Raw genomic sequence first — 26,180 nt, 5'->3', positions numbered from 1 at the left:
TCAACCCACAGGATAATGTTTTGTCATTTTCATTTTTTTTTCCCCAAGTCAGAAACTAAATTCCAGTAATTGGATGCCAATTTGCTGATGACAAGGCACTTCCTGATAATGAGTCTGGAATTCTGAGCAGCAGTTTCACAATCTGTAATTACACGTTTCCGCCCTTTGCAATAAGGAAATACATAGTTTACTTTCATTTTTGAGTCTGAGGCTCTTTTCAACGCTGTAGAAAAGGACAGAGGCTGTTCCCTATGGCAGGTGAGTCCTTTTCTGACTAGGAGCTTGGGAGTAGGATCTTAGAAAACACTTGTTTTATTGCTCTGAAATAAACACAAGAAAGGAAGTGAGCCGATAGCACCCATGCTGAATTCCTTTTCTTACTGATTGTGTGTAGTTTGAATCATGGGACCTGGTGTTAGAGATATTGATGGAGGTCATATGTTTTCCAGATGTCTTTGAGCCAGAAAGAAGTTAATTCCTTTCTTTCAGCTTCTGGTAATCAAAGGGAGGGTAAAGAAAGCCAGAGGAAGTTATTTGTGTGAGACAATTCTAGAGGTTTCGAAATGCTCTCTGAAATCTTTCTTTTGATTCCAAATTAATTGCCCAGATCATAAACCTTTCTCCCAGAATCAGATCTGAGAGCCTCTGAATTGTTATCCTCTTTGACATCTCTTATTGTGAATTACATTCTTGGTCTGTTTAAAGTGATTCAATTTTTTCCCCTTTCTCTTTGGCCCTGGTACTAACTACTTTAATATAATATTCCATGGGTTAATATCACAGTTGTTTTGTTTTGCTGTTGTTATTGTTTTTAACTGATATCCTTCTCTCCAGCACTTAACTCTCCAATCCATTCTGCACACAACTTTTAGGTCACCTGTCTTATACATAGAAGCTGAAAAAGCCTAAGGGATAGAGTCATGGGTTACTTGGGCAGCTAGTATTCCAGCAGGTCATAACACTTCTTTGGCTTCATTCTCCTCACAGGAAAAGGAAGAAATTGGACTAGATCAGTGAATTCTAAACCTTATCACATATCACAGCAATCTGTAGTCATATAAAAAAGTCAGATGACTACCCCCTTCCTTACCGTGAATAGCTCAATCTTAAATACCCTGCAGGCATTTATTACCTTTGAAGATCATCACATAATTCTTATGAAACTGACTTGACATAGGTTTGTGTGCAGATTAGTGCTATTAGGAAAGTTGACCAGTTAGTTAACACCCTCTGCTTACCTGCTAGTGATCTATTAATGTAATTAACTTTGCTCAGGGATGTACAGTGGCTCCCTATTGCCTTTTTTTTCAAATATCTGAACTTTCAGACAATTTTTTCTACGTTTTGAAACATGTGTATCCAGTTTTTCCATTAATCTTTGTAAAGCATGATATCAGCTTCATAAAAAAATACTGTATTTACTTCAATCATATTACCTTCTTGTTGAGTTTCTTTACTCCTTTGATTCTCCCTATACAGCAATTCTGTCTGGGGTTTATGTCTCACTTCACAACATTTAACTTAAGCTCCAGAATCAAGAGATCATTATACAAAGATAGGGGAAATTGAAAGCCACTAGTCAAAAACAAGTCGTGGTTTGATAATTATAAACAACCAAATGTAGTCAGCTATTGTTACCTTAAACTCTTTAGGAATTGTATCCTATAATGTGTTTAAGCATTACATCACTTTGCCTGGAACCAAAACTGTGGTCTTGATGAGTTTTTTCCTCTAATTGATTCCTTCCATTTTTATTATCACTGTAGATTTCATTCAGTGATTATTATAATAACAAAAAATAATCTATAGTAACCGTTTCTTTAAAAAATACTTACCATATGATAGCCATTTCATGCACCCTCTCTGATTTAATATTTAAAATCAATCAATACAGTTGTGCTATTATTTCCATATTATAGTTGAAGGCACTTAGAGAATGCCTTCAAAATACGCTTTAGGTCGAAAGTCTGTTGAGGAGTGGTCTCAGGTTGGCATGACTCTCAAACTCTGCCATTAATCTAACTTTCTGCAAACATCTTCAAATACTTGCCCTGTCTTTGATCACTGCCACTTCAGTCCTGGCTCCACATTTCTATTTTTTCTAAAGCCCAGCTCTCCCAGTTCTCTGGTTACGCTAGACACCCTCAAGCCTTTGTGCTTCTTTCCTTATTGCTCTCTGCCAAGAGACCAGCTCCTAGTTTTCCAGGGGACAAATACCTACCAGTCCTTCAGGTCTCAGTGCCAAGCCCTCCCTTTTCTGGACAGCTGTCTTCTACCTGAGACACACTTTGCTTATGCTTTTCTTGAGTGTCTGCTAATTATTTACATTCTTATAATATTTTTCATTTTACTTACTTGCATATCTATTTTTCCACTTGACTGCAAACTTTAAAGTGTACAGACATGCTTCCAAAGCGGTACCCCTGATAATAGCAGAGTAAGTTTCAAGAATTTATGCTCATTGAATATACCTGAATGAATAAGGGAATGAATATGCCTTCCTTCTGTTGAAACGTCCAACATGCAACTATCGTCTGTTAAATGAAATCAAACTTACCTGGTTTGCTATTAAGAATTTGTAATCACCAGGTGGGTTCACCTTGCCCACTGCTTAGACAGAGCCAATTTATCAAGACAGGGGAATTGCAATGGTGTAAGAGTAATTCACGCAGAGCTGGCTGTTCGGGAGAGGGAAGTGTTATTATTACTTAAATCAGTCTCCCCAAGCATTCAGAAATAAGAACGTTTAAAGATAATTTGGCAGGTAGCAGCTTGGGAAGTAGGGAGTGCTGATTACTCAGGTGGGAGATGGAATCATAAGGTGTCAAAGTGAGGTTTTCTTGCTGTCTTCTCTTCCTGGATGTGATGGCAGAACTGGTTGGGTTAGATTACTGGTCTGGGTGGTGTCAGCTGATCCACTGAGTGCAGTGTCTGAAAAATATCTTAAGGGCTGATATTAGGTTTTATAAAGTGATATTATCCCTGGGAGCACAATGAGGACGTTCCAACTCTAGGAGCCAGAGGCTGCATGACACTTACATTGTAATTTTTAGTCTTGTAGCTAATTTGTTAGTCCTGCAAAGGGAGACCGGACCCCAGGCAAGAAGAGGGTCTTTTCGAGAAAAGGCTGTTATCGGTTTTGTTTCAGTCAAACCATGAACTGAATTCCTTCCCAAAGTCAGTTTGGCCTATGCCCAGGAATGAATAAGAACAGCTTAAGGGATAGAAGCAAGATAGAGTCGGTTAGGTCTTATTTCTTTCACTGTCGTAATTACCTCAGTTATGATATTGCAAAAGCAGTTTCAATCCCTCCATTTGGGTTTTCTAATAGCTTAATCTTAAGGTGTAGGCTATGAAGATGGGAAAAGGCCATCGATCACTCTGGCTTCTTCCTGCTGACAGGGGACACGGTGGAAATTAGAGTGAACCCCAAGGTGAGAAGAATGGAACCACTTTGCAACTGTCTGAGCATACTCATGCAGGACTGGCTGGGCTTCCAGTGCTTGGAATGCAAAAACATTAGTACTTTCCTCTGTAGTTTTGCTATAATATTCAAGCCAACAGCCTCCTGTAAGGTAAATAACAAATCCTAGGATGAGGAGTACAATTCTCAATTTTAAAAGCAAAGATTTGAAAGCACTGATTTGGGGACTTCTAATCCACAAAGAATTTAGGATTTAGTCCAAACTGTAGAAAAAAACTCAAGGAAAACTAACAACAGGTATATTATATGTTTTCTTTTGAAGCATAATTTTTCTCTCCAGACCCTATTTTTATTAAAAATAAATTATGATAGAACTAATGTGTTTACCAAAATAAGCTTTAGTCTTACTGTACTTGGCCTGATTATTTCCATAAAGTGCAACAAGAATAATTATTTTTTATTTAGGCTGTTTTTGTTTAAATTGGCTTTGATGGAACTCTGTTCTATGAGGAATCTCAGATAAGACTTTTTAAGAGCCGATCCCAACCATGTATTTTTACCCTTAAATACCTATGAGTTGGGTAAATTCCTCTCCTCTCAAGGTCCCAAGATAACTTGGAGCTCATGAACCTGTTAGAAAGTGATATTCTTTACTTACTACAGATCAAGAACCTTGTACAAGGACTCTATGTAGACAAAGTATGAAGCCAGATTCCCCGAGGGGCTTTTATTGGCTCTATAAGTCAACTTTGATTCTTTAAGGGAAGCATGCCATTCCAGTCAAAGCCTTGGTAAAATAACCAATTTCTCCAATTGTGTCATGTTACAAAAGAAAACAGATTTTTATTGTACTTACGGAATTAGCCATGCTGCCATAAATTGAGAATACTTACAAAGAGTTTCCAAATTCTGGAGAAATCAGGTAGAAAAAATATGCTTCAAAATTTTTTCACAGGAGTGTATTTTACCTACTTATTAAAAGTTGCAAATATCTCTAAAGAAGTAAGTTATCTTGACTCTGAAAACAAAAGGATTACTGACATTTAAGACATCAGCTCTCCATGAGAGTCCTGGAAGTTTCGTTTTTTTCCTCTATTCCAACAGCACAATTTTTAAAGTTATCTGAGACCTGCACTCAAGAGTCCTATATCTGATTATAAACTGCCTTTTGAAGAGGACCAAGGCAAGATAAAATGTCTGTGGATGACAAAAGTCTATAGACACTATTAAAGCTATAACTGACTAGGAATTTTGCTTACTTCTGTGGCATCCAACAATTTTACATAACAATTATAATTACTAATAATGTACAGTAAATTATATCAGAATTATAGAAGTTTATATAAATACACAGACAGACAGAAATTTCAGCACTTGTAAGATTTTTTATTTGCCAGTTGTTAGCTGGATTACTGGCTTCAGAGTGGAGCCCTTGGAGGAACAGAGCCAGGAAAGCATGCATTTTTTTCCGAGCTAAATAAGCAGGCACAGCTGAAGGCAAAGACAGATCTCCAAAATGAAGGATGCCATTTTATACTGGATCTTGGATCCCCAAAAGGAAGGAAATACTACTGGAGAAGACAGTGCAGTGCTTCTAACCTGCATTTTATTGCAAGGCAACCTAAAGCCAATCAGCCCATTTTGAAATCAGCCCATCCCCCATGGAGGTCTCATCTCTCAGTCAGGCATGGGGATGTTTCCATATCTTCCAGGTGGCCCAGAGCATGCTTCTCTGACCCAAGTGTGCAAAGAGCCAAGTTTCCCTCCGAAAATACTATTAGCCATCCCTTAAAGTATATTTCCTACCTAGTTATTATACACCAAAGCTATCTCATAATGCAAAGTAATTTCTGATATCCCCAAAACTCAAACCATCAGACAACACAACGCAAAGCAGAACAGAGCCTTTGATTTTGAGAGGGATCCATCTACTTTTAATTCCTTGGTTGTCATGAAGAAAACAGAGGGTTTTTTTGTTTGTTTTTTGTTGTTTGTTTTTCCCAAAATGGGGTCTGTGGTGCCTCCCCTGTTTTTCCCAAGGAGTCCCAGGCTACCAGAAGTTATCTTAGGGCCTCTCATGTGTGCATTAAGAGTGGCAAGACAAAAAATGGAGAAAAATAATTCGGTTTACTAAGAAGAAAAAAACCTTTTTACAGAAAAACAAGATCCAAGAAGAGAAAAACATAAAGGCCTTTTAAATGTATCCATAACTTGTTTATTCACTTTTAATTAAGCTGACTTTTAACCATAGTGCTCTTAAAAAAATCCTTTTAAATTTCTTATTACCCAACTTTAGCCATGCAGCCAACATTTCTGGCTTTTGAACTTTGTCAAAAGTAACCTCCCAGGTGCTTCAAAGACTTAGTAAGCAGTTTCTTTTTACAAGATTTAGAATTTCACCAAGGTAGTTCAGAGAAAGGAAAATTCAAGAGAGGAAATCAGAAGCTATCCATGGGGTTGTGGGGGAACCTAATTAAATGACAAAGTTATGCAAATAGCAAACCAGAAAGAAATCATTCCAGAAGCCAACAATAGAGCCGGGGCCTCTATTGTCAAAAGGCAAAGTCTTAGCTACTGAGTTACAGCATTGAGCAGTTTCTATTGCTATTCTAAGAAGTAGACTAAAGAAGCCACTTTTAACCTTGCCAAGGCTTTTAACTGCTCAAGAAAAATTTTTAGGGCTGGATGGTATAAACCAAAAGAAAGTATCCACATATGGTCACAAGAGTAAGCTTTTAAGGAGGCCAAACAAGACAAATTTCATACAGTATTGGTTTCAGGGACCCATAGCAAAGTTTATAATTGGCCAGCCTGCTGAGCTGGCTTGAAAAGCAGGCTTATAGGGGTCCTAAACCCATGTTCTATCTTGTGATACCCCTCTTTCCATTACAGAACACTGAAAGACAAATTCTTAACAAAAATACACCAGATTTGCTACAGGCTAAGACTAGTCTTGTAAATTCTTTTTTCTATTAATCAAACCTTTACAGAGAAACATATAGTGATGTTTACTGTTTACACAGATGGAGAAAGAGAGAGAGACCAGAAACCTAGCTGGTAAGAATTTCTTACTCTTTTTGCTGGCATACCAGATTTCTGGGTTCCCTTCCTCTGCAACTTCCAGAAGAACAGAACGACTTCTGATCACCCTGCTCACCTCACCATAGTTGTGGGGTTCAAGCCACTTTACAAGAGAAAATCACCATTTTCTGTTTTATGGAAACATAGGCAAGATTCTTAAAATGCAAGATGCTGCCCAACTGGCTTCATGGGGAACCATTTAACATTTTCTCTCCCAGCAGAATTCACATAACAAAACAGACACTAGTCACCTCGTTCAGCACCCAATATCAACCTGGCAATGCTCAGACTTTTTCCTATTGGTCCCTGTTGTCTTTGATCCACTCCAGGTGGGGAGGCACGACCTCAGAATAGTAATTCACAATGGGGTCTCTGGGTAAGGCAAAGAGCAGATAGTCACCATGAGACAGGCCTGTTGAGCTTTCTCCAGGGCTCATCGAATCTAACCAAATAAGAGTTCTCTGAGTTAGGCCTGCTGGACTTCCTTCAGCAATTCCTTCTGAGATTCCCTCCACATACACGAACACACACAAAGATGAGACAGACAGAAGGCCTTCCAAATCAGATGATCCCTAAACAGGAACTCCAAGAGTATCCCTTCCAAACTATCCTCCTATTCTCTGTCTGAGAAATCTCAAAATTGTCCTGATTGAGGAGAAGTCTCCTGAACCAAGACTCTTCCTACTAGTTAGAAGCAACCGAGACCCCAGTGGAGCCAAACAGATACCCCGTGGTGGAGCTACAAACAGACACCCTGCAGTGGGGCTACAGACACCCCATCACAGAGCTACAGACCAGTCGAGAGAAGGAAGGAGGCATTAGCAGTGCCTAGTATATTCACCAATGCTAACACCCTGCAATGGGGCTACAGAAAGACACCCCACTATTGGGCCACAGAACCAGTCAGGAGAAGGAAGGAGGCATTGGCAGCACCTAGGATACTCACCAATCCAGACACCCTGCAATGCAGATACAGACAGAAACCCTGTGATAGGGCTACAATTAGAGGACATCTCTCCAGGATTATTTCTCCATTGCAATTAAATGCGTGCACATTGGGTTGGCAGTGCCTGCCAGTGGAGACAGCACCAGAGCCAGCCCCCAGTCCAAGAGAACTAGGCGGCCACTTGGGCTAGCTTCCAGATCCATCGCTGGAGGGGGGGCACAAAACCACAGGCAGGTAGCCACAAAGGCTTTCCCAGTCTGATTTCGTTCATTGTTGTAATTTCCTCAGTTATAATTTTGCAAAGGTGGTTTCATATTCCTCGAGAGTTGAGCCACACTTAAATTTTATTCATTTGTTCCTACATGGACTTGACTACTGATTCAGTAAATAATTAATAAATATCCCCCGAATGCCAAAAATAGTGCAGATATAGTTCATGGCCCCTGTCCTCACAGAGCATAAATTCTAACAGTGGATAGTGATAAGTAGGCTGGGAATCACAATTAAATGGAAAAAAAAAAATGGCTGGATGTGGTGGCTCACACCTGTAATCCAATACCAGCAATTTGGGAGACCAAGATGGGTGGATCACCTGAGATCAGGAGTTCGAGATCAGCCTGGCCAACATGGTGAAACCCCATCTCTACTAAATATACAAAAATTAGCCAGGCGTGGTTGCGTGCACCTGTAGTCCTAGCTACTCAGAAGGCTGAGGCAGGAGAATCGCTTGAATCCGGGAGGCAGAGATTGCAGTGAGCCAAGATAGCACCACTGCACTTCAGCCTGGGTGACAGAGTGAGACTCTGTCTCACAAAAATATATAAATACATAAATAAATAAATGGAAACAAATATGCTACTCTAAGGAGACACAAGGTGCCGTAGGAGCATATACCTCTGACACTGTCTCCTCTGGAAGAATCAGAGAGGATTCCCTTGAGAAAATACCATCTAATCTGATACTTGAAGGATAGACAGATAGACAGAGAACAGTTCAAAAACTGGAAGAAATCAGAAGCGGGGGTGCTGAAAATATACAGATCCCTAAGTAGAGACTTGACTCCCTGAAAAAAGTGTCATCTAATCTGAGACTTGAAGGTTAGACAGACAGCAGTAGGAAAACAAGAATGAATGAGAAGGTAGGGGCTGGAAATACAGAGATCCCTAAATAGAAGCTTTCTAGAGATTAAATGAAGGGAAGAGCGTTTTGAATGTAATGAGCAAGGTGTGAACAGTATCAGAAGATGAGTGAATGAGAAGGCCTAGATTAGAATAGGCTGAAAGTTTTCATGGTCAAATCTAGATATTGGAACACTCTTCGTTGCAAAGAGTAGAACAGAAGGGATGGAGAGTAGATTGATAAAGTTCTTGTGAATTTATTTCTTAAGAAAGAAAGGATGTTGGCCTGAATAGAAGTAATGAACAATTAGAATTGAGAGAAGTGGTCAGATTCTGAAAATGTTTAGCAAATAAAATCGATGCAATGTGAATTAAGAAGGGAAATAAGATATAGGGAAGGCCAAACAGGTTGAATATCACCAGGTTTTGCAGCTTTTTTGCACTTGGAGTATAGATATTATTTACTAGTATATGGAAAAGAGAATGATGGAAATGAAAAAACGAACAGTTCATCTTTGTAAGTTGAGTTGAATGAGGTTGTGAGATGTAGTTATCTCATTGTCTATTGGATGTATGGGTTTCAATACCAACATCCACATCTGGGCTGAATCCATAAATTTAATAATGATGTATTTATTCTTTTAAGCATATAATGGATGCCATCAGAATGTGTAGATTATACCTCAGGCCATACTTTTAATTTACTTATTTATTTATTTGACAAATAAACATTGTATATATTTTCTATGTATAACCTTCTGCTTTTATGAGTTTAACCTGTTTAGATTGTATGCATAATATGCATAAGTGAGATAATGTGATATTTTGTGTTTTGGTGCCTGGCCTGGCTTATTTTACTTAATACAATGTTCTTCATGTTCATCAATATTGTCAGAAACGACAGGATTTACTTCCATTTAAAAGCTGAATAGTGTTGCGTTGCGTATATAATCCACATTTTCTTCATCTATTCATCTGTCTGCAGACATTTAGGTTGATTTTATATCTTGGCTATTGTGAATAATGCTGCAATGGAAATAGAAGTTCAGATATCTCCTCGAGACACTGATTTTCCAATTTTTGATATATACTTAATAGAGGGATTGCTTGGTCATATCTTTAGCCCTATTTTTAACTTTCAGGGGTATCTCCATATAGGTTTCCATAAAGACCATGCTAATTTACTTTTTTTTTTTTTTTTTTTTTTTGAGACAGTCTCACTCTGTTGCCTAGACTGGAGGGCAGTCGTGAAATCTAGGCTCACTGCAACCTCTGCCTCTAGGGTTCCAGCGACTCTACTGCCTCTGCCTCCTGGGTAGCTGAGATTACAGGTGCCTACCACCACGCTCGGCTAATTTTTGTATTTTTACTAGAAGCAGGGTTTTACCATGTTGTCCAGCCTGGTCTAGAACTACTGACTTCAGGTGATCCGCCCACCTTGACCTCACGAAGTGCTGGGATTACAGTCAGGAGCCACTGCGCAGGGACTAATTTACGTTTTACCAACAGTGTACAAGAGTTTCTTTTTTTCTACATCCTCTCCACCATTTGTTATCTTTTGTCTTTTTGGTAATAGCCATTCCAACAGGTGCAAAGTGATATTTCATTGTGACTTCAATTTCCCTGATGGCTAGAGAGGTTGATCATTTTTCATATACATATTCTCTGTATGTCTTCTTTTGAAAAATGTTTATTCGGGTCCTTTGCTTATTTTTAAATCAGTTTATTTTCTTTCTATTGAATTGTTTGTGTTCTTTGTATTTTGCATATGAATTCTTTATCAGATGCATGGTTTTCAAATCTTTTCTCCCATACTGTTGATTATCTCTTTAATCTTTTGATTGTTTCTTTGACTGTGTAAAAGCTTTTTAGTTTGATGTAATTTCATTTGCATATTTTAGCTTTTGTTTCCTGTCCTTTTGTGTCATATCCAAAAATCATTGTCTAGACCAATGTTATGAAGCTGTTCCCCTCTGTTTTCTTCTAGTAGTTTCACAGTTTTGGTTCTTACATTTACATATTTAACTCATTTTGAGTTTATTTTTGTATATGTTTAGAGATTTTTATTCTTCTGCGTGTGGTTTTACAATTTTCCCAATATCATTCATTGAAGAATTTGTTCTTTCCCAATTGTGTGTTCATGAAACCTTTGTTGAAAAGTCAAATTAATGTAAATAATTGGGTTTATTTCTGGGTTTTCCATCCTCTTCATTTGCTCTCTGTTTCTGTTTTTATGCCACTACTGTGCTATTTTGATGACTGTAGTACTTTGTAGTCTATTTTGAACTCAGATAGTGCGATGCCTGCAGCTTTGTTCCCTTTACTCAAAATTGTTTTGCCTATTCAGGGTTGTTTTTTTTTGTGTGATTCCATATAAATTTTAGGATTTGTTTCTATTTTTGTAAAAGCTGCCATTAGAATTTTGATAGGAATTGTATTGTATCTTTAGATTTCTTCGGGTATTAGGGACATTTTGATAATAGTAATTTTCCAGTCCATCAACTCAAAATATATTTCTACTTATTTTTGTCTTCTTCAATTTCCTCTATCAATATTTTATAGTTTTGAGATTTGTTATTATTGTTGTTATTTTTGAGACAGGATCTCATTCTGTAGCCAAGACTAGAGTATAGTGTCACAATTACAGCTCACTCTAATCTCAAATTCCTGGGCTTAAGCAATCGTCCTACCTCAGACTTCCAAGAAGCAAGGACTATAGACACATGCTACCATGGCCAGCCAACTTTTAAAATTTTTTGTAGAGACATAGTCTCACCATGTTGATCGGGTTGGAGTTTTATACTTTTATGTGTACATGTTTTTTACCTACTTGGTTAAATTGATTTCTGAGTATTTTTGTAGCAATTTTAAATGGAAATTTATTTTTTAAAGATGGTTTATTATTATACAGAAACACTACAGATTTTTATATGTTGATTTCTTTTTATCCTGCAATTTTCTTGAATCTGTTTATTTGTTCTAAAAGATTTTTGGTGGATCCTTTAGGGTTTTCTGTATATAAGACCATTTCATCTTTAAACAGGCACAATTAAACTTCTTCCTTTCCAATTTTGATGCCTTTTATTTCTTTTTGTTGTCGAATTGCTCTGGTCAGAACTACATTGAATAGAAGTGGTAAATGTGAGTATCTTTGTCTTCTTCCTGATCTTAGAGAAAGAGTTTTCAACTTTTCACCATTGAGTATGATGTTAGCTATGTGTTTGTCATAGGTGGCATTTTTTTGTTAAAAACTCTTCAATTTTATTGCTTATTATATTTCTTCACATATCATTTATTCAGTCAACACTATACTAGTTTACTGAGCACACAAATAAATAAAACAGAAGCCCAGAACTCAGGTAGTTTGGATATCCCACACACTCATCTGTGTACTGTTTGCAAATCACACTGTGTTGCAACATCTGTACATGATGTTGCAAGACTAGTATTTTTGCTACCTCTTCTCAGAAGCCTTTGTGATCTCACCTATTGGAATGTACTAATGTTTTCTGAGCCCCTTAAACATCTTGTCTATATTCTTTGAAGAAGCTCTTCGTCAACTGTCAGGCAATGTAGTTTGATGAATTAAGAATGGGGGCTCTGGATTCTGAACCCCTAGATTTCAATTCTTGTTCCCAGTTACTATATACTCGGTGTTCTTTCACATTATTTGAGTCAATTACTTATTACCTTTCATTTTCCATATAAGAGAGGTTAATATATGTTTTACATGGAATTTTTGTGAAATTTCAGTAATGCACTTGGCATGATGAGGGCTCAATGAATATTAACTATTTTAACTGAACTGTATCATGATTAACTATATAGACTATGGTGAAAAAAACAATATTTGAATCCTAATTCATGTGATGTGACACAAGTTATTATTTAAATGGTGAATATAAAATAGGGAATATAATAACTACCCCACTGGCTTATTGTGAGGGTCCAGTATATTAACATTTGTAAAACCTTTGTTACAGTGATTTGTAAATAATAATGATAATTATAATAATGATTTAAATTGTTTTATATGCATTCATTTTTTATTTATAATAAGTACATGGGAGATATTATCCTTTATTAAGTTAATTTATATTAGGTAACTTTTTTCCTGGTTTGTAATGTCTAATGTCTTTCTCATAATAGCTGCCCAATAAACATTTATGAAAATATTAATTCAAGATAACCCAGACAATGAGGCTGGTGCTTCTGTGCCAAAGCTTTTGTGCAATGTCCTGACATGATTTCTTTAGATGTCATTTTGTGTCAACACTATCCTTACATCTACATGGATTGTATAATTGTCTTCATAGCATTGATTGAGAATTGATAATATATCCAGCATTTCTGTGTACAATCTGCCAAAATCATATCTGTTGTATTGAAACAAAGGATTTATTACTTTGATATCTATATTTCCTTATAAATATTCAAATTACTCTAACGAGTAATACATTAACATGGTGTCAAATTAAATTAATCCACCACACTGGAAGATTAGTAATCAGGTTACTTTCAATTTGAAATTTTCATTGAGAACAAGATTTGAAAGAATTATAAATATAGATGCACTCATCCATTTATTCTTTAATTTATGTATTTAGCAAGCATATTAAGTACTTTTAAACATTTTGAATACAAAGATGTGGGTACAGGATGCAGGTTAAAAAAATGCAAATTCAAAGATATAGTTCTTTCACCAAGAAAACTAAATACAGAAAAGAGTAAAAATCATATAGGAAGTAAAAATCTAGTAGGAAGAATTTATATTCTAGACAAGAGCATTGACTTTCCCAGGAATATATATTTTAGGCAGATCATTATCACTATGGGCTGTGAACCAGTAAAAGAGAAAAATGAATACAGTGGATGACCAGGAAGTTAGCATTAGGTCCAATGCCACAGAAGGAAGATGAGAAGCTAAAAGAAAAGAAAAGAAAAGAAAAAAGAACAAAAAAGAAAATAAAGAGTATTAAGTGGCAATAAATTGTTAAACAACCTGGTAGGAATTTGATGAACGACAGAACTCTATAGGTACAAGAAGACAGATGGTGAAGTAGGACATACTTTCAGAAGTATTTCACATTATAGAACTATATCTAAAGTGAGGGTGAGACTCTTTAAGCTGTGCCCATAGTTAAAGGAGTCTTTCTATTTCTAACAGAAGGCAACCACAGAAAAAAGCCACTTAAGATGTTGGAATCCCTGGGCAAAGATTTCCTCACTGGTGTTTTGGATAACTTGGTGGAACAAAATGTGCTGAACTGGAAGGAAGAGGAAAAAAAAAAATATTATGATGCTAAAACTGAAGACAAAGTTCGGGTCATGGCAGACTCTATCCAAGAGAAGCAACGTATGGCAGGACAAATGCTTCTTCAAACCTTTTTTAACATAGACCAAATATCCCCCAATAAAAAAGGTAAGACTGGATCTTTTACAATGAATGTCTCAATTTTCCCTGAATCTGTTTAACTCCAAGGCCTAAGCAGTGTCTTCTGTGATTCCCCTATCTTTCCCTTCCAAAACTATCATTTTCACTAAACCTATCTTTGTCCTTTTAGAGACCACTTCCCTTTTGTGGGGTGGAATCCAGTTTACAATCAGCTAAAAGGCTGAGTCCTTGTGTTCAGACTGTGTACAGAAATAGTTAATAGTTCACACCTTGTAGTAAGGGACACATAGAACTAAACCTAAATTCTGTCACCTGTGACCTATGTGACTTCCTGCAAGTTGCTTAACTTCCCTAGCTCCCTAGTTATTGTCTTACCATCTGTGAAATGAAGACAATTCCAGTACTTTCTCATAAGATCGTCTAAGCCTAGAAACATTATGATGACAGGCACCACAGGCCAACAACTCCCATGAGATTAGCTCTCATCCGGAACTCTCTCCTCTGAACTCCAGGATCATTTAGCTCTAGCTGCATATTCAACAGGTCTACTTGAGTGTTTTGCTGGCATCACAAAACAAATACAGCTAAAACTATACACTTTGTTCCCCAGGACAAAACTGTTGCATTTTTATTCCCTTTTCATCTCAGTAGACAGAAACGACAACTACCAAGTTTCTCCCACCAGAATGCAGCTGGTTTCTTCACCAATTAATAACAGTAATCAGTAGTTTTCTTGGCACATAGCAGATGCCTAAATAATGTAGGATGAATAAATAGATAAAGTATATGCATTCAATAAATATTAGTTTTCATAATTATTATGTGGATGCTATGAACTAGACTTTTCCAGTGCTTACTTCTGCGAGTTATGATAATCTCCATAAAATGTCTAAAATTTTAAAACCTCTTCTCAGAACTTTTGACCCAGATTGAATTATGTATTATTAAAGGTTAAATATTATCATATTGAAGTTCACCAGAGACAGACTCAATTCCCCCCAGAATTTAAGCTGAAATCTTGAGCCATGAAGTATTACAGATTACCAATAATAATAAATAGTGATAAACAAAAGGAAATATAAATTGTTGAGACCTCACTATATCAAATGAGCTTTTTCAATCAGCACTCCTCTGTGAAGAAGGGGTGTTCCTACCAACAGGGAGCACATGATAGTATGATATTTGTCCAAGATTATAAGAAGGTAGCATTCTCATTAATATTTAAACTGATTCCTTTGCAGGTTTTTAGTTTTTTTCTCAAACCTGGGGTGGCATGGAAATAATCTCCATTTTCAAAAAGTCAGTGATAGTGCAACTAATGGGAATTAGAATAGAAGTAATAGAGGCTTCAGAATGGTTTCAGCAAACCTAGATATCACAATGAGCATTCAATTCTAAACTGAAGTAACCTATCTGATTAGCAGAGGCTGTGGCAGGAATAAGGCAGCTGCAACCCCTCAAATGAGGGGTCTACTGTCTCCCTGGGCTCTATCTGCAGTTGGAGTCCCCAGAGTGATCCCAGGAAACTTTATGTACACTGCCAGAGTACCTAGGGTGTACCCAGCTCTGTTTGGGCAGCAGTCTGCAGTATAATATGTACTATCTTGTAATAAAATGATTTGCTTTCATGCTAATTTTATTATTGCATGTAAGATAGAAATTCTATCTAATTTCTAATTTTACCTGAAAACACTGTATCTCACATACACACATAATGATCATTAGGAGATGACTAAGTTAGGAAGTTCTCCAAACCTGTAAGTGAACTGGAAACAGGAAACTTTGGATTAGAAAACATACCCTCTGACCAGGGAATATCCAAGGATCCAGCATGTCTTCACATTGGCAGAATTTTCTGAAATAGGACCAAAGGTCATATATCACTGTGTAATCTATGAAAAGAGATGCTCAGAAGGTTTGATATTCATACACACTCTTACAACTTGTTACATCTCCAGAGCTCAGACTGGCTGGCTTTACAAATAGCTGGCTTTACAATTTGCACAGGGATAATTGAAGTTCATTTCTTCTAGAATCATTAAAAATTAACAGTAAAGTTGCTAAAAAAAAAATGCCGTGAAAGTACAAGATTCAATATTCTGTGGTTTGGTGTATATATGTATCTGTATGTGTAGTGGGGATTAGGAGGGGACGATTACTGCAAAATGAGATTTTGTTCCATCCTGTATGGGATAACTAGTAAGCATTTGGCTTGTGGCTAAAAATACATGTTAAAATAATACTTTTTGTATGTTATGTTAAATAAATGTTATTAGAATTAATTTTACCTGTTTAATTTTACTTTTTACGTGTGATAGTAGAAATTAAATATTGGACATGGAACACACATTAAATTTGTAGTAGATAGTGTTCTGACAACTATTTACTGAGTATACTCTTGCACAGACACAATAGAAAGTCCACACAGATAAATGAGTATCCTGGAGTAAAACCTTTGGAAAAATCAAATTCTTTTGACTGTATAAGGAAAGGCCAAATTTAACCCCAACATCATCGACATGTTTTCCCCAGAATGATCAGAATCTATGATTACATGTTTGGGTGGATCTGCTTTTCTATCTTTTCCAGTAACAATACATCTCCTGATGTAGAATACTCGATATGAGATACAACTAAAACCCCTATATGTGAAGAAATCTTCCCAGGACATCTTCTCTCTTGATCTTCTTAGGTGATAAATTGGGTCACAGAAGCAGAAATCACAATTTATGTTATGCAATATCCTGCAGCTCATCCGAATATGGAGGCTGGACCACCTGAGTCAGGAGAATCTACTGATGCCCTCAAGCTTTGCCCACATGAAGAATTCCTGAGACTATGTAAAGAAAGAGCTGAAGAGGTGCTATGCTATCAATATGAAACAGAAAAAAAGAAGAGAAATCATTGCTTTCCTTCAGTGCACCATTTCTTACAGCACTAAATGATTGGGCGTGGGAATGACAGTAACCATTTTCAATAATGCTTTTACTAAGGGAAAGATTATGTGACTTCACAATGATACCAATCCTTTCTCAATCCATGATGCAGATCATTTTATCATGAGTTGAAAGAAAATTGGTATTTCTATTGCTCCTGTATTTATTCTTGTAATTATTTGGATTTTATGGCAATTGTAGCATTAGCCATGGAATAAACATATTTGGAGGATAATATAGCTGACTTGTAATTGGTTGCACTCTAGTTGAAAAGTCTAGACATGAAGGATGCTTGGGAAATATAATTAAAGCTTGAAAAACATTATAAATTTATGTGTTAAAAATAGTAACAAAATAGCTATGCTTCCAAAGGCAAAGATTTTTGCTGTATTCATTTTTCATTGGAGTAAATGACAACATCTCTTGTTTTGTATGAAATTTGACCTGAACTTTGAATGCTAAGAAAGATTGGAGTAGGTGAAGAAGAAAAGGGAGAAGAAAAGGGGTAGGAATTATCTAGTTTCCTCAAGATTCTTAATAACCATTTCAGATATGTCCTGGTTCTTTCCCTGGGTTCTTGAGAGAGAGAAAGTCAGTGTCTTTTGATACAAGTTAGAGCAGAGAGCAGCTGCATGAAGACTTGAAAAAGCAACACTGATAGGCATAAGGAGGCTGAAAGGAGACTTGAGTAAATTAAATTTATTGCATCTCCATATCTTGCAGATCTATCCAATAAAGGAGAGAAACAACCGCACACGCCTGGCTCTCATCATATGCAATACAGAGTTTGACCATCTGCCTCCGAGGAATGGAGCTGACTTTGACATCACAGGGATGAAGGAGCTACTTGAGGGTCTGGACTATAGTGTAGATGTAGAAGAGAATCTGACAGCCAGGGTAAGAATCCCTCAGCCGCCACAAACACATGCATATTCAAGACACATCCTTCTAATAACTACCTAGCTTCAAAGAGCTCAACACGGTTTAACAACCTCTGGGGGTGTGTGTGTGTGTGTTTGTGTGTATACAAAATAAGAGTACTAGACTGGTAAATCTATGTCTCTTTGGTCCTCCAAATATCCTCAATTCTGCAAAACTAGACTAAACATGATTGACACGTGTTTTCACGTTTCTTATTGAATTCCAAAATCATGTGATTGGGATGCAGCCCCAAGAATCCCCAGTAAATTATAGAGTAATGAATGTTAAATGGCAGTACACTTATAAAACAAATATTGAGTCTTAAACTTGGTGCTAAGAGCTATTCCTAACGTTGGGAATAGTTCTGTAAATGAGACAGGCAGCATTCATCTAGGTTACAGTAGAGAGAAACAGTGAAATTGTAAGAACAAAGACAACTTCAAGCACCAGGTGTGCACATGTGTGTCTACAAAACAGCGACAAGACAGCCAAAAGTAAGTAAAAAGAAAAGAAAAAGGAAATATGAGACAGAATTGTAGGGTGGGGAACAACGTTTTTGGGTTGGTTGGAGATGGCTCTGGAAAGACATGAATGCAGCGCCTTCAAAGTAGGAGACGCTACCTGTGAAAGAGCTGAACTGAAAATGAACCTGGCACATGAGAAGCACAAAGAGAAGACCAGTGTGACTAGAGGTTGAAGGAGAAGGGACATAGTATGAGGGTGGTGTATGGTCAGGGCAGAAGTTTGATTCTATTCTAAGCATAGTGGGATGGATTTTACAAAGAACGTGGTGTGTTGCATTTATAACACATGACTCTTGGTAGGTAAGGAGAGAAAAGATTGAGATGGAAAAGAAAAAGTAACATGAGTAACACATAACAATATACAATATACTAAGAAGACAGTATGTCAGCAGGAAGAGAAAATGGGAATCCACAGCCCCATAGAGAAGGAAAAATAAAACCATAAAACAGCTGTCATGACTGAGTAAGCACTATGTGAAGCACCATGACCTGGATGTTACGTATGCTTCTTGTTTCGCTCATGGTAAATCTAGGAGGTCCCATTAATTGTGATGCTTCTCTGACTGAAGTTAGACATTGCTCTTTTACAGGATATGGAGTCAGCACTGAGGGCATTTGCTGCCAGACCAGAGCACAAGTCCTCCGACAGCACGTTCTTGGTACTCATGTCTCATGGCATCCTGGAGGGAATCTGCGGAACTGTGCATGATGAGAAAAAAACAGATGTGCTGCTTTATGACACCATCTTCCAGATATTCAACAACCGCAACTGCCTCAGTCTAAAGGACAAACCCAAGGTCATCATTGTCCAGGCCTGCAGAGGTGGTGAGTGCTGAGACTGAACATCTAACAGTTATGAAGGTTGTATGCACAGGATTGTGATGTTTGGTTTATATTTAGGGGCAACAGTCTTAGACCCCATCCAGTGCAAATAAAGTACATTGAATTCTAAAGAAACTCTACCTAAGGGTCTGGTATAACAAGAAATTGTCTCATCATAATTAATGGAGAAATTTCTGTACAATTTTATCCACAGTAAGTGGTGAAGGAGATCATCAGAATCCCTAAATCAAAGTTAAACAGAAGTACTCAAACTTTGGAATGGAATCATTTTCATGATAGCTTGATTTGTAAATGTTTTACAGACATTTTGACATTGTGTGGTTTGAGAAGAATTTCATTTGAAACTGGGGCCATTATGTAAAACAGCATCCCTTTTTCTTATAATTATTGAGAGGGAAATTAGTAAAGAGATCAGGGGACTTTAGAATGTTGCAGTTCCACTTTGCTCCAGAGATTCAACTGCTTCATGGCTGGCTGAGGATGGTGGCTCATGCCTATAATCCCAACACTTTGGGAGGCCAAGACAGGAGGATGGCTTGAGGCCAGAAATTTGAGACCAATTGTCTCATAGCTCTTGGGAGCTATTTTTCAAAAGAAAACAGAATTTTTTTTCTAGAAAATCTTAAATTCAAGATGATTTCACTATCAGTAGGCACATTGTTGAATGACACTGGAGAGAAAGAAAAGTGGTGTGTGTGTGTGTGTGTGTGTGTGTGTCTCTGTGTGTGTGTGTTTCTGCACGTTTGTATGTGTGTGGGTCTGTATGTATGAAACTAGTAAGAATGAACATTCAAAAAGAACAAGGTGGGCAACTGTGATAGCCATTCTGTGGGAGGCACAGCAGTGTGCAGAAAGTTAATGTCTCCACAGCAAACCGTGGGGAACTGTGGGTCAGAGACTCTCCAGCATCCTTGGAAGTGGCCTCTTCACAGTCACCTGAGAACCTGGAGGAAGATGCTGTTTACAAGACCCACGTGGAGAAGGACTTCATTGCTTTCTGCTCTTCAACGCCACGTATGTATCTTTCAGTGGCAGTAAGGGATTTGTGGGCCTGAGCCCACCTTTGAATGAATCTAGAAAATCAAGAATCCCTATGAAACAATGATCTGATCGAATGTTGTGTGATCTCCACATATTTTACATGATCTTATGTGTGCTGTGAGAACAGATTCCTAAAGCAACCCGATACATGGAAACCCATTCACCACTCACCATTTAAACATATGATGAATTCTGTTTTTTTTATTAAGCCCATTTAACATTTTACAAAGTGTTTTTATGGATTCCAGGAATGGCTTCTCTTTCTCAAATGACCAACTTCAAGTCTTCTTCTCCATATTTCCCATCTGATTCTACAATGAGCAGTGCCGTTGCATGCCTTGCTAGAACTGTGGATACCCTTTAAAACAAGTAGAAAATGATAGGGTGGGGCTGATTAGGTCTAATCTCAGGGAACACTGGTTAGTATTTCACGTCTAGGTAATTATCTTAAGGAGCGTACATTTAATTGTTTTTGATTTGTATATTTTTAAATCTTACTTTTCAAAACCACTTTATTGAGGTATGATTGACATACATAATGGTACATATTTAATGTATACAACTTAATGAGTTTGGAGATATGTATGTACTCCTGAAATCATCACCACTGTCTATGCGATAAACATATCTCTCTTCTCCAAAAGATTCTTACACTTCTCTTTATTGTTATCATCATTCTGTGATTGTGTGTGAGAAGTATACTTAGCATAAAATATACTCTCTTAACAAATTTCAAGTACATAATACAATGTTGGTTACTACTGGCACCATCCTGTACAGTAGATTTTTATCACTTTTTTCATCTTCTATCACTGAAACTGGTCATGTGTTTATCTATTTTTGTTTACTATATGGTGAAAGACGGTGTGGCATAATCTGCAAACAGCTTTGGAGCCTGGTGGCAATTTTTTGTTGCTTACTCACTGTGGGAACATTGGGAAGTTCCTTCATCTTTCTGTGCTTCATTTCTTCCTCTGTAAAGTGGGATAATTCCAGTTATTTCTCAAGCCCCTATGAAAGCTGAGAGAATGAACATGAGTTTTGTAGTAGAAAGTCAATCCCAATAATCAAAATTTATTCAATACACAATCTCTTGCAATGCTTACAAACTGCAATTTTTGATCACCTTTTGCTAGGTTTTCTGTTTACTTTCTGTCCAAAGTGGGTAAATGTCAGGTTGTAAGTGCTTCCTACAAATCTGTAAAGATAATTCCCAAGCTATGCTTTTCTTTTTAAAAACATTCTCAAAACAAAAATATGAACAAAAACATAGTGAAAGTCATAGCCCAAGGCATACCCATCTGTATCATTACAGATAACGTGTCCTGGAGAGACAGCACAATGGGCTCTATCTTCATCACACAACTCATCACGTGCTTCCAGAAATATTCTTGGTGCTGCCACCTAGAGGAAGTATTTCGGAAGGTAAGTGTCTCTTTCTTTTCTAGTTATTCATTTATTTCTTCAGGAAGAATTTGTCATGATTCACCTTTTACTTCACAATGACAATCTTTGTCAGGGAAGTGAAAGTAGACAGGTACCTAGTTTCTGTCATTCAGTTGTTTAAAATATGGCTAAGGAAAAGACAATTCCAATATATCCCAGCAGAAGATCAAAGTAAAATAAAATAATATCAACCATAAGCTTTATGTTATGGGCTATAAGTTCTTAAGTTTTAGAGAAGGAAAAATATTTTGAAATAATTTTTATTTCTTAATTTAATAAATGAATAAAATCTGGGTGGTCTGCTAGGTCATGGATTTCCTCCTGGTGACAGAGGGGTAAATGAGGCCTACATGATGTAATCCTATCTAGGACTCACATTTTCGTGGGAGATATGGATACTGAAAATGTGGGTTAACAAACAAATATGTGCTTACAGACTATGATAGGATCCATAAAGACATGTGAGAAGGAACAAAAAAGAAGTCATTCTTTCAATAAAAAAGTGCAGAAGGAAAGGTTTGCTACTTCTTGCCCAACTTGGGACATTCCTTATTCCCACTACTTCCTATGTTATTTTTCTCCATAGCTCGTACCTCCGCCCACTCAGCATATATTAATAGTTTATTTATGTGTCTGTTATTTTACTTTTATTTACTCACTAACATGCAAACTTCATGATGGCTGGGATTTGCTCAGCAATTCAACAAACCTGGCATGTAGCAGATATTCAATTAATAATTATTGAATAAATAGATGCATAAATATATAGATAAATGCACCCTCTTGTTTAAAGAGAAAATGGGATTGGTATTAACACAGAATAGTATAATTATTAATAAAGTAAAAATTGTAGAGAACAGTAAAACTCCTACGGGAAAAGAAAGATACACCTCTGGCGTTTATAGAAGAAAGCCATCCAGAACCAGCACAGTCACTCATTCCTGTAATCCCAGCACTCTGGGAGTCCGAAGGAGGGTGGAGTGGCTTGAATCCAGGAATTTGAGGCCAGCCTGGGCAACACGGCAAAACCCATCTCTACAAAAAATACAAAAATTAGCCGGGCATATTGACTTATTGACTGGAACCTGTAATCCGAGCTACCTGAGAGCTGAGGTGGGAGAATTGCTTGAGCCCAGGAAGCAGAGGTTGCAATGAGCTGAGATTTCACCACTACCCTCTCGCCTGGATGACAGAGTAAGACCCTGTCTTAAAAAAAAAAAAAAAAGTAATGAAAGAAGAAGAAGGAGGAAGAGAAGGAGGAGGAAATGCAGCATAAATTGAGACAGATTTCCTGTGAATAGAGATCTAGGAAGTTAAATCTTTTAAATCTTCTTGGATAATTGGGAGTTAGACATTGTACTTTCAAGGATGTTCATAGAAAAAGGAACTGAAATTTCTGGATTTAGGATAAGTAGACTTACCAATTAGTTGATGCAAAAAAAAAACTACAAGATCAGCTTGGTGGTGGAGATATGAAAGTTGTTCAGTGTTTGGGTCTTAAAGATAAGATACTGGGGCTGGGCATGGTGGCTCATGCCTGTAATCCCAGCACTTTGGGAGGCAGAGGCAGGTGGATCGTGAGGTCAGGAGTTTGAGATCAGCCTGGACAACATAATGAAACCACCTCTCTACTAAAAATACAAAAAAGCAATTAACTAGGCGTGGTGGTGGGCACCTGTAATCCCAGCTACTTGGGAGGCTGAGGCAGGAGAATTGCTTGAACTCTGGAGGCGGAAGTTACAGTGAGCCGAGGCTGCACCATTGCACTCCAGCCCAGGCGACACTGCAAGACTCCATCTCAAAAAAAAAAAAAAAAAAAGAAAGATAAGATACTGGGATTTAATTCTCCTTCAATTGAGGAATCAGCCTTGGTGAGCATTGAAAGTACAGAGTCCTTCCTTATCCAGTTTTCATGAACAATTTTCAAGGGATAACTTATTGTCAGATCTGTAGGTCAGAAATGGAAAATAGAGGAAATGGATGTTTAAAGACCTCGGATTAGACATGAGGTGTTTATTTTGATGTAAAGAGTACAGTCTGACATGGAGTGTCAATTCTAAGAGGTAGGGTACAATGTTAAGGAGTTAGAATGCCCATGGGCTTGGCTCTATGAAACCTGCAAGCTCACTTCATTCCAGGTGTTGTCTGGTACATGGTAAAAGATGCTTTCTGAGACTTGAAAAGAGTCATATCTCATCTACAGCCTATTTTCTTTTTCAGGTACAGCAATCATTTGAAACTCCAAGGGCTAAAGCCCAAATGCCCACCATAGAACGACTGTCCATGACAAGATATTTCTACCTCTTTCCTGGCAATTGAAAATGGTTAAGTATTGAGAGTTGTTGGTGGTGTGTGAAATAAATGAAAGAGTGATATTGGTGGTTAAGTCCAATGACAAATGACAGCTGAGTACTTGGATGGTCAAATTGGTGTTTTTGTTGATATAGTCTGGTGATTATCTGCTACTTTTTTCTGACTTATATGCATTTGGATTCCTCCAACTCTACAATTAATCAGGCAATCAATCAATCAAGCAGGTAAGGAAAACCACAGCAGAATGTGATAATGAAAAACCAAGGATAGCAATTATTAAAATAGAAACATGCTCATGCTTCCATTACTATTTATATTCATTTATCTCTCATAGTCTGTCTTTCTCTTTTATTCCCCTTTCTTACACACACACACACACACAAACACACACACACACACACACAGAGAGAGAGAGAGAGAGAGAGAGAGACACTAAGTAGCCAAACATTGCATCAAACCCTAAACAAAACAGAGTAAACAAAGGAGCTAACTCTGGAGAAAGCAGCATTTTGATCCTCTGAGTGAGGATGTCACAGCAAATACCACATTACTGACATCCAGGTACCATTACCAGATGGTACAGAATACATCCTACACTGTAGAGTTTGTGTTGATCCAGGCTCTGGTTCTCAGACTGTTCTCACAATGCAGATCACCAATCACTCAGAGTTGGCTTTTGAATCCTCAATCACCGTTCAGAAGTTCCTTCAAGCTCCCATGTAACTTTTGTTATTATTTTGACCAAAATGTTATAGAATGAGTACATTGAGTATGGACTAAATGATTACTTTCTTCACTCATAATAGCTTTATTTAACACTAGATTATAAGACTATTATCAATCTCCCTCTAAGATACATACTTAAAATTATATTTTATAGTGAAATGTATAAAGTTGTTCTCAATACTTCCAACATTTACCACATAATTTTTACTCTTGGTTTCTGACACTTCAGTCACAATATTGCATCATTTCAGCATAACAGCTTTCAGGGCCTAATCCATCCGATGGGGCTACATTTGGACATGGAATTTTTTGTTGACTAATATTTGCCAACATTAACTGTGCACCAGGTTTTGTTCTAGATGCTTGGAATATGTCGAATAACAGTGTAAATAGATTTCTTACACTCAGAAAGCTTATATTCTAGTGAGTAGAAACAGACTCTGAAGACATAAAGTGGTAAATATATCACAGGCCAGAGAGCAAAAAAAGATAAAAGGAAAAATAAAGGAAGACAAAGGAAAACACAGAATGATGGATGCTGTACTCCTATAGATATTTCACTCAAAAGCTTTTCTTGAAATAATGAAATCAGAATAAAGAATGGACAGAGTTGGGGAGTGAATAATGTGGTTCTTATTCAGGAAAAATGTCCCAGCACAGAATACAGCCAGTGCAAATGCCCTGCAGTAGAAATGCACTAAACATGTTTAAAGAACTGCAATGAGACAGTGTGACCAAAAGAGAACATGAGTGGAGAAAATGGCAGAGACAAATTAGGAGAAGCAGTGAGAAGCCAGATCACGTGGTTCTATGTTATCACATGGTAAACCTTTAAAAATTATTATCTGAGCGAGACAGGAAGCCGTTCTAGTGCTTTAGAAAAAAGAAGTAATATGCTTTAAATTAGGTTTTACAAAGATCACATTTTGGTGAATAGACTAAGATGTCACAGATGGAAGTCAAGGGAAGTGGCAAAAGCACATGGAAGAAGATGCAAGAAGAATCATGATGAGGGATGGGATGAAGGCAGCAAGGGGTGACCATCTTGACATTCTGTTTTTTCTCTCCCCTGCAGGAAGCCACAAGCAGCCCAGCCCCCCTTTATCAACTTCAAGGAGCACCTTCATTAGTACAGCTTGCATATTTAACATTTTGTATTTCAGTAAAAGTGAAGAAAAATGAACTGTGTCTTTTTCTAATAGAGAATATAATCTCAATGAAAATGGTGGGTGAGTGGAAATGAAGTGGAGGAAGCTAACTGGATTTTCGAGCTTTATGGCTCATGAAACATCTATACTTGGCTGATGAAGAAAACTGACTGGGACTTATCCCCAACAATAGGATGAAAGAAGATGTTGCCGAAAACTATAGTGAGATACTGCCTCATACCCATTTGAATGACTCCCATCAAAAAAACCCCCAACAAACAGAAAATAAAAAGGGTTTGCAGGGATGTAGAATAATTG

At 37.3% G+C, this 26,180-nt stretch overlaps 1 protein-coding gene and 1 long non-coding RNA gene across 2 annotated transcripts; one reads left to right on the top strand and one right to left on the bottom strand.

Moving 5' to 3' along the window:
* Nucleotides 1-149: 149 nt before the first annotated feature.
* On the top strand, nt 150-26,180 carry LOC116476873 (caspase-4). Its single transcript, XM_032167262.2, has 9 exons — nt 150-258; nt 13,737-13,991; nt 16,715-16,824; nt 17,624-17,797; nt 18,936-19,170; nt 20,059-20,202; nt 21,545-21,654; nt 23,896-23,999; nt 25,790-26,180. Exons 1-8 carry the CDS (start codon nt 252-254, stop codon nt 23,992-23,994), a joined length of 1,134 nt encoding a protein of 377 aa, XP_032023153.1. The 5' UTR covers nt 150-251; the 3' UTR covers nt 23,995-23,999; nt 25,790-26,180.
* On the bottom strand, nt 210-21,409 carry LOC131384599 (uncharacterized). Its single transcript, XR_009215607.1, has 6 exons — nt 21,356-21,409; nt 21,154-21,249; nt 20,401-20,587; nt 15,765-15,819; nt 3,276-3,392; nt 210-320 (listed from the first exon to the last, which is right to left on the bottom strand). It is a non-coding gene; the product is annotated as an uncharacterized LOC131384599 (long non-coding RNA).

The sequence above is a fragment of the Hylobates moloch genome, unplaced genomic scaffold, assembly GCF_009828535.3.
Source record: "Hylobates moloch isolate HMO894 unplaced genomic scaffold, HMol_V3 SCAFFOLD_11, whole genome shotgun sequence".
NCBI lineage: Eukaryota > Metazoa > Chordata > Mammalia > Primates > Hylobatidae > Hylobates > Hylobates moloch.
Note: the sequence above shows the minus strand (reverse complement) of the source record. Positions and strands in the feature narration are given on the sequence as shown.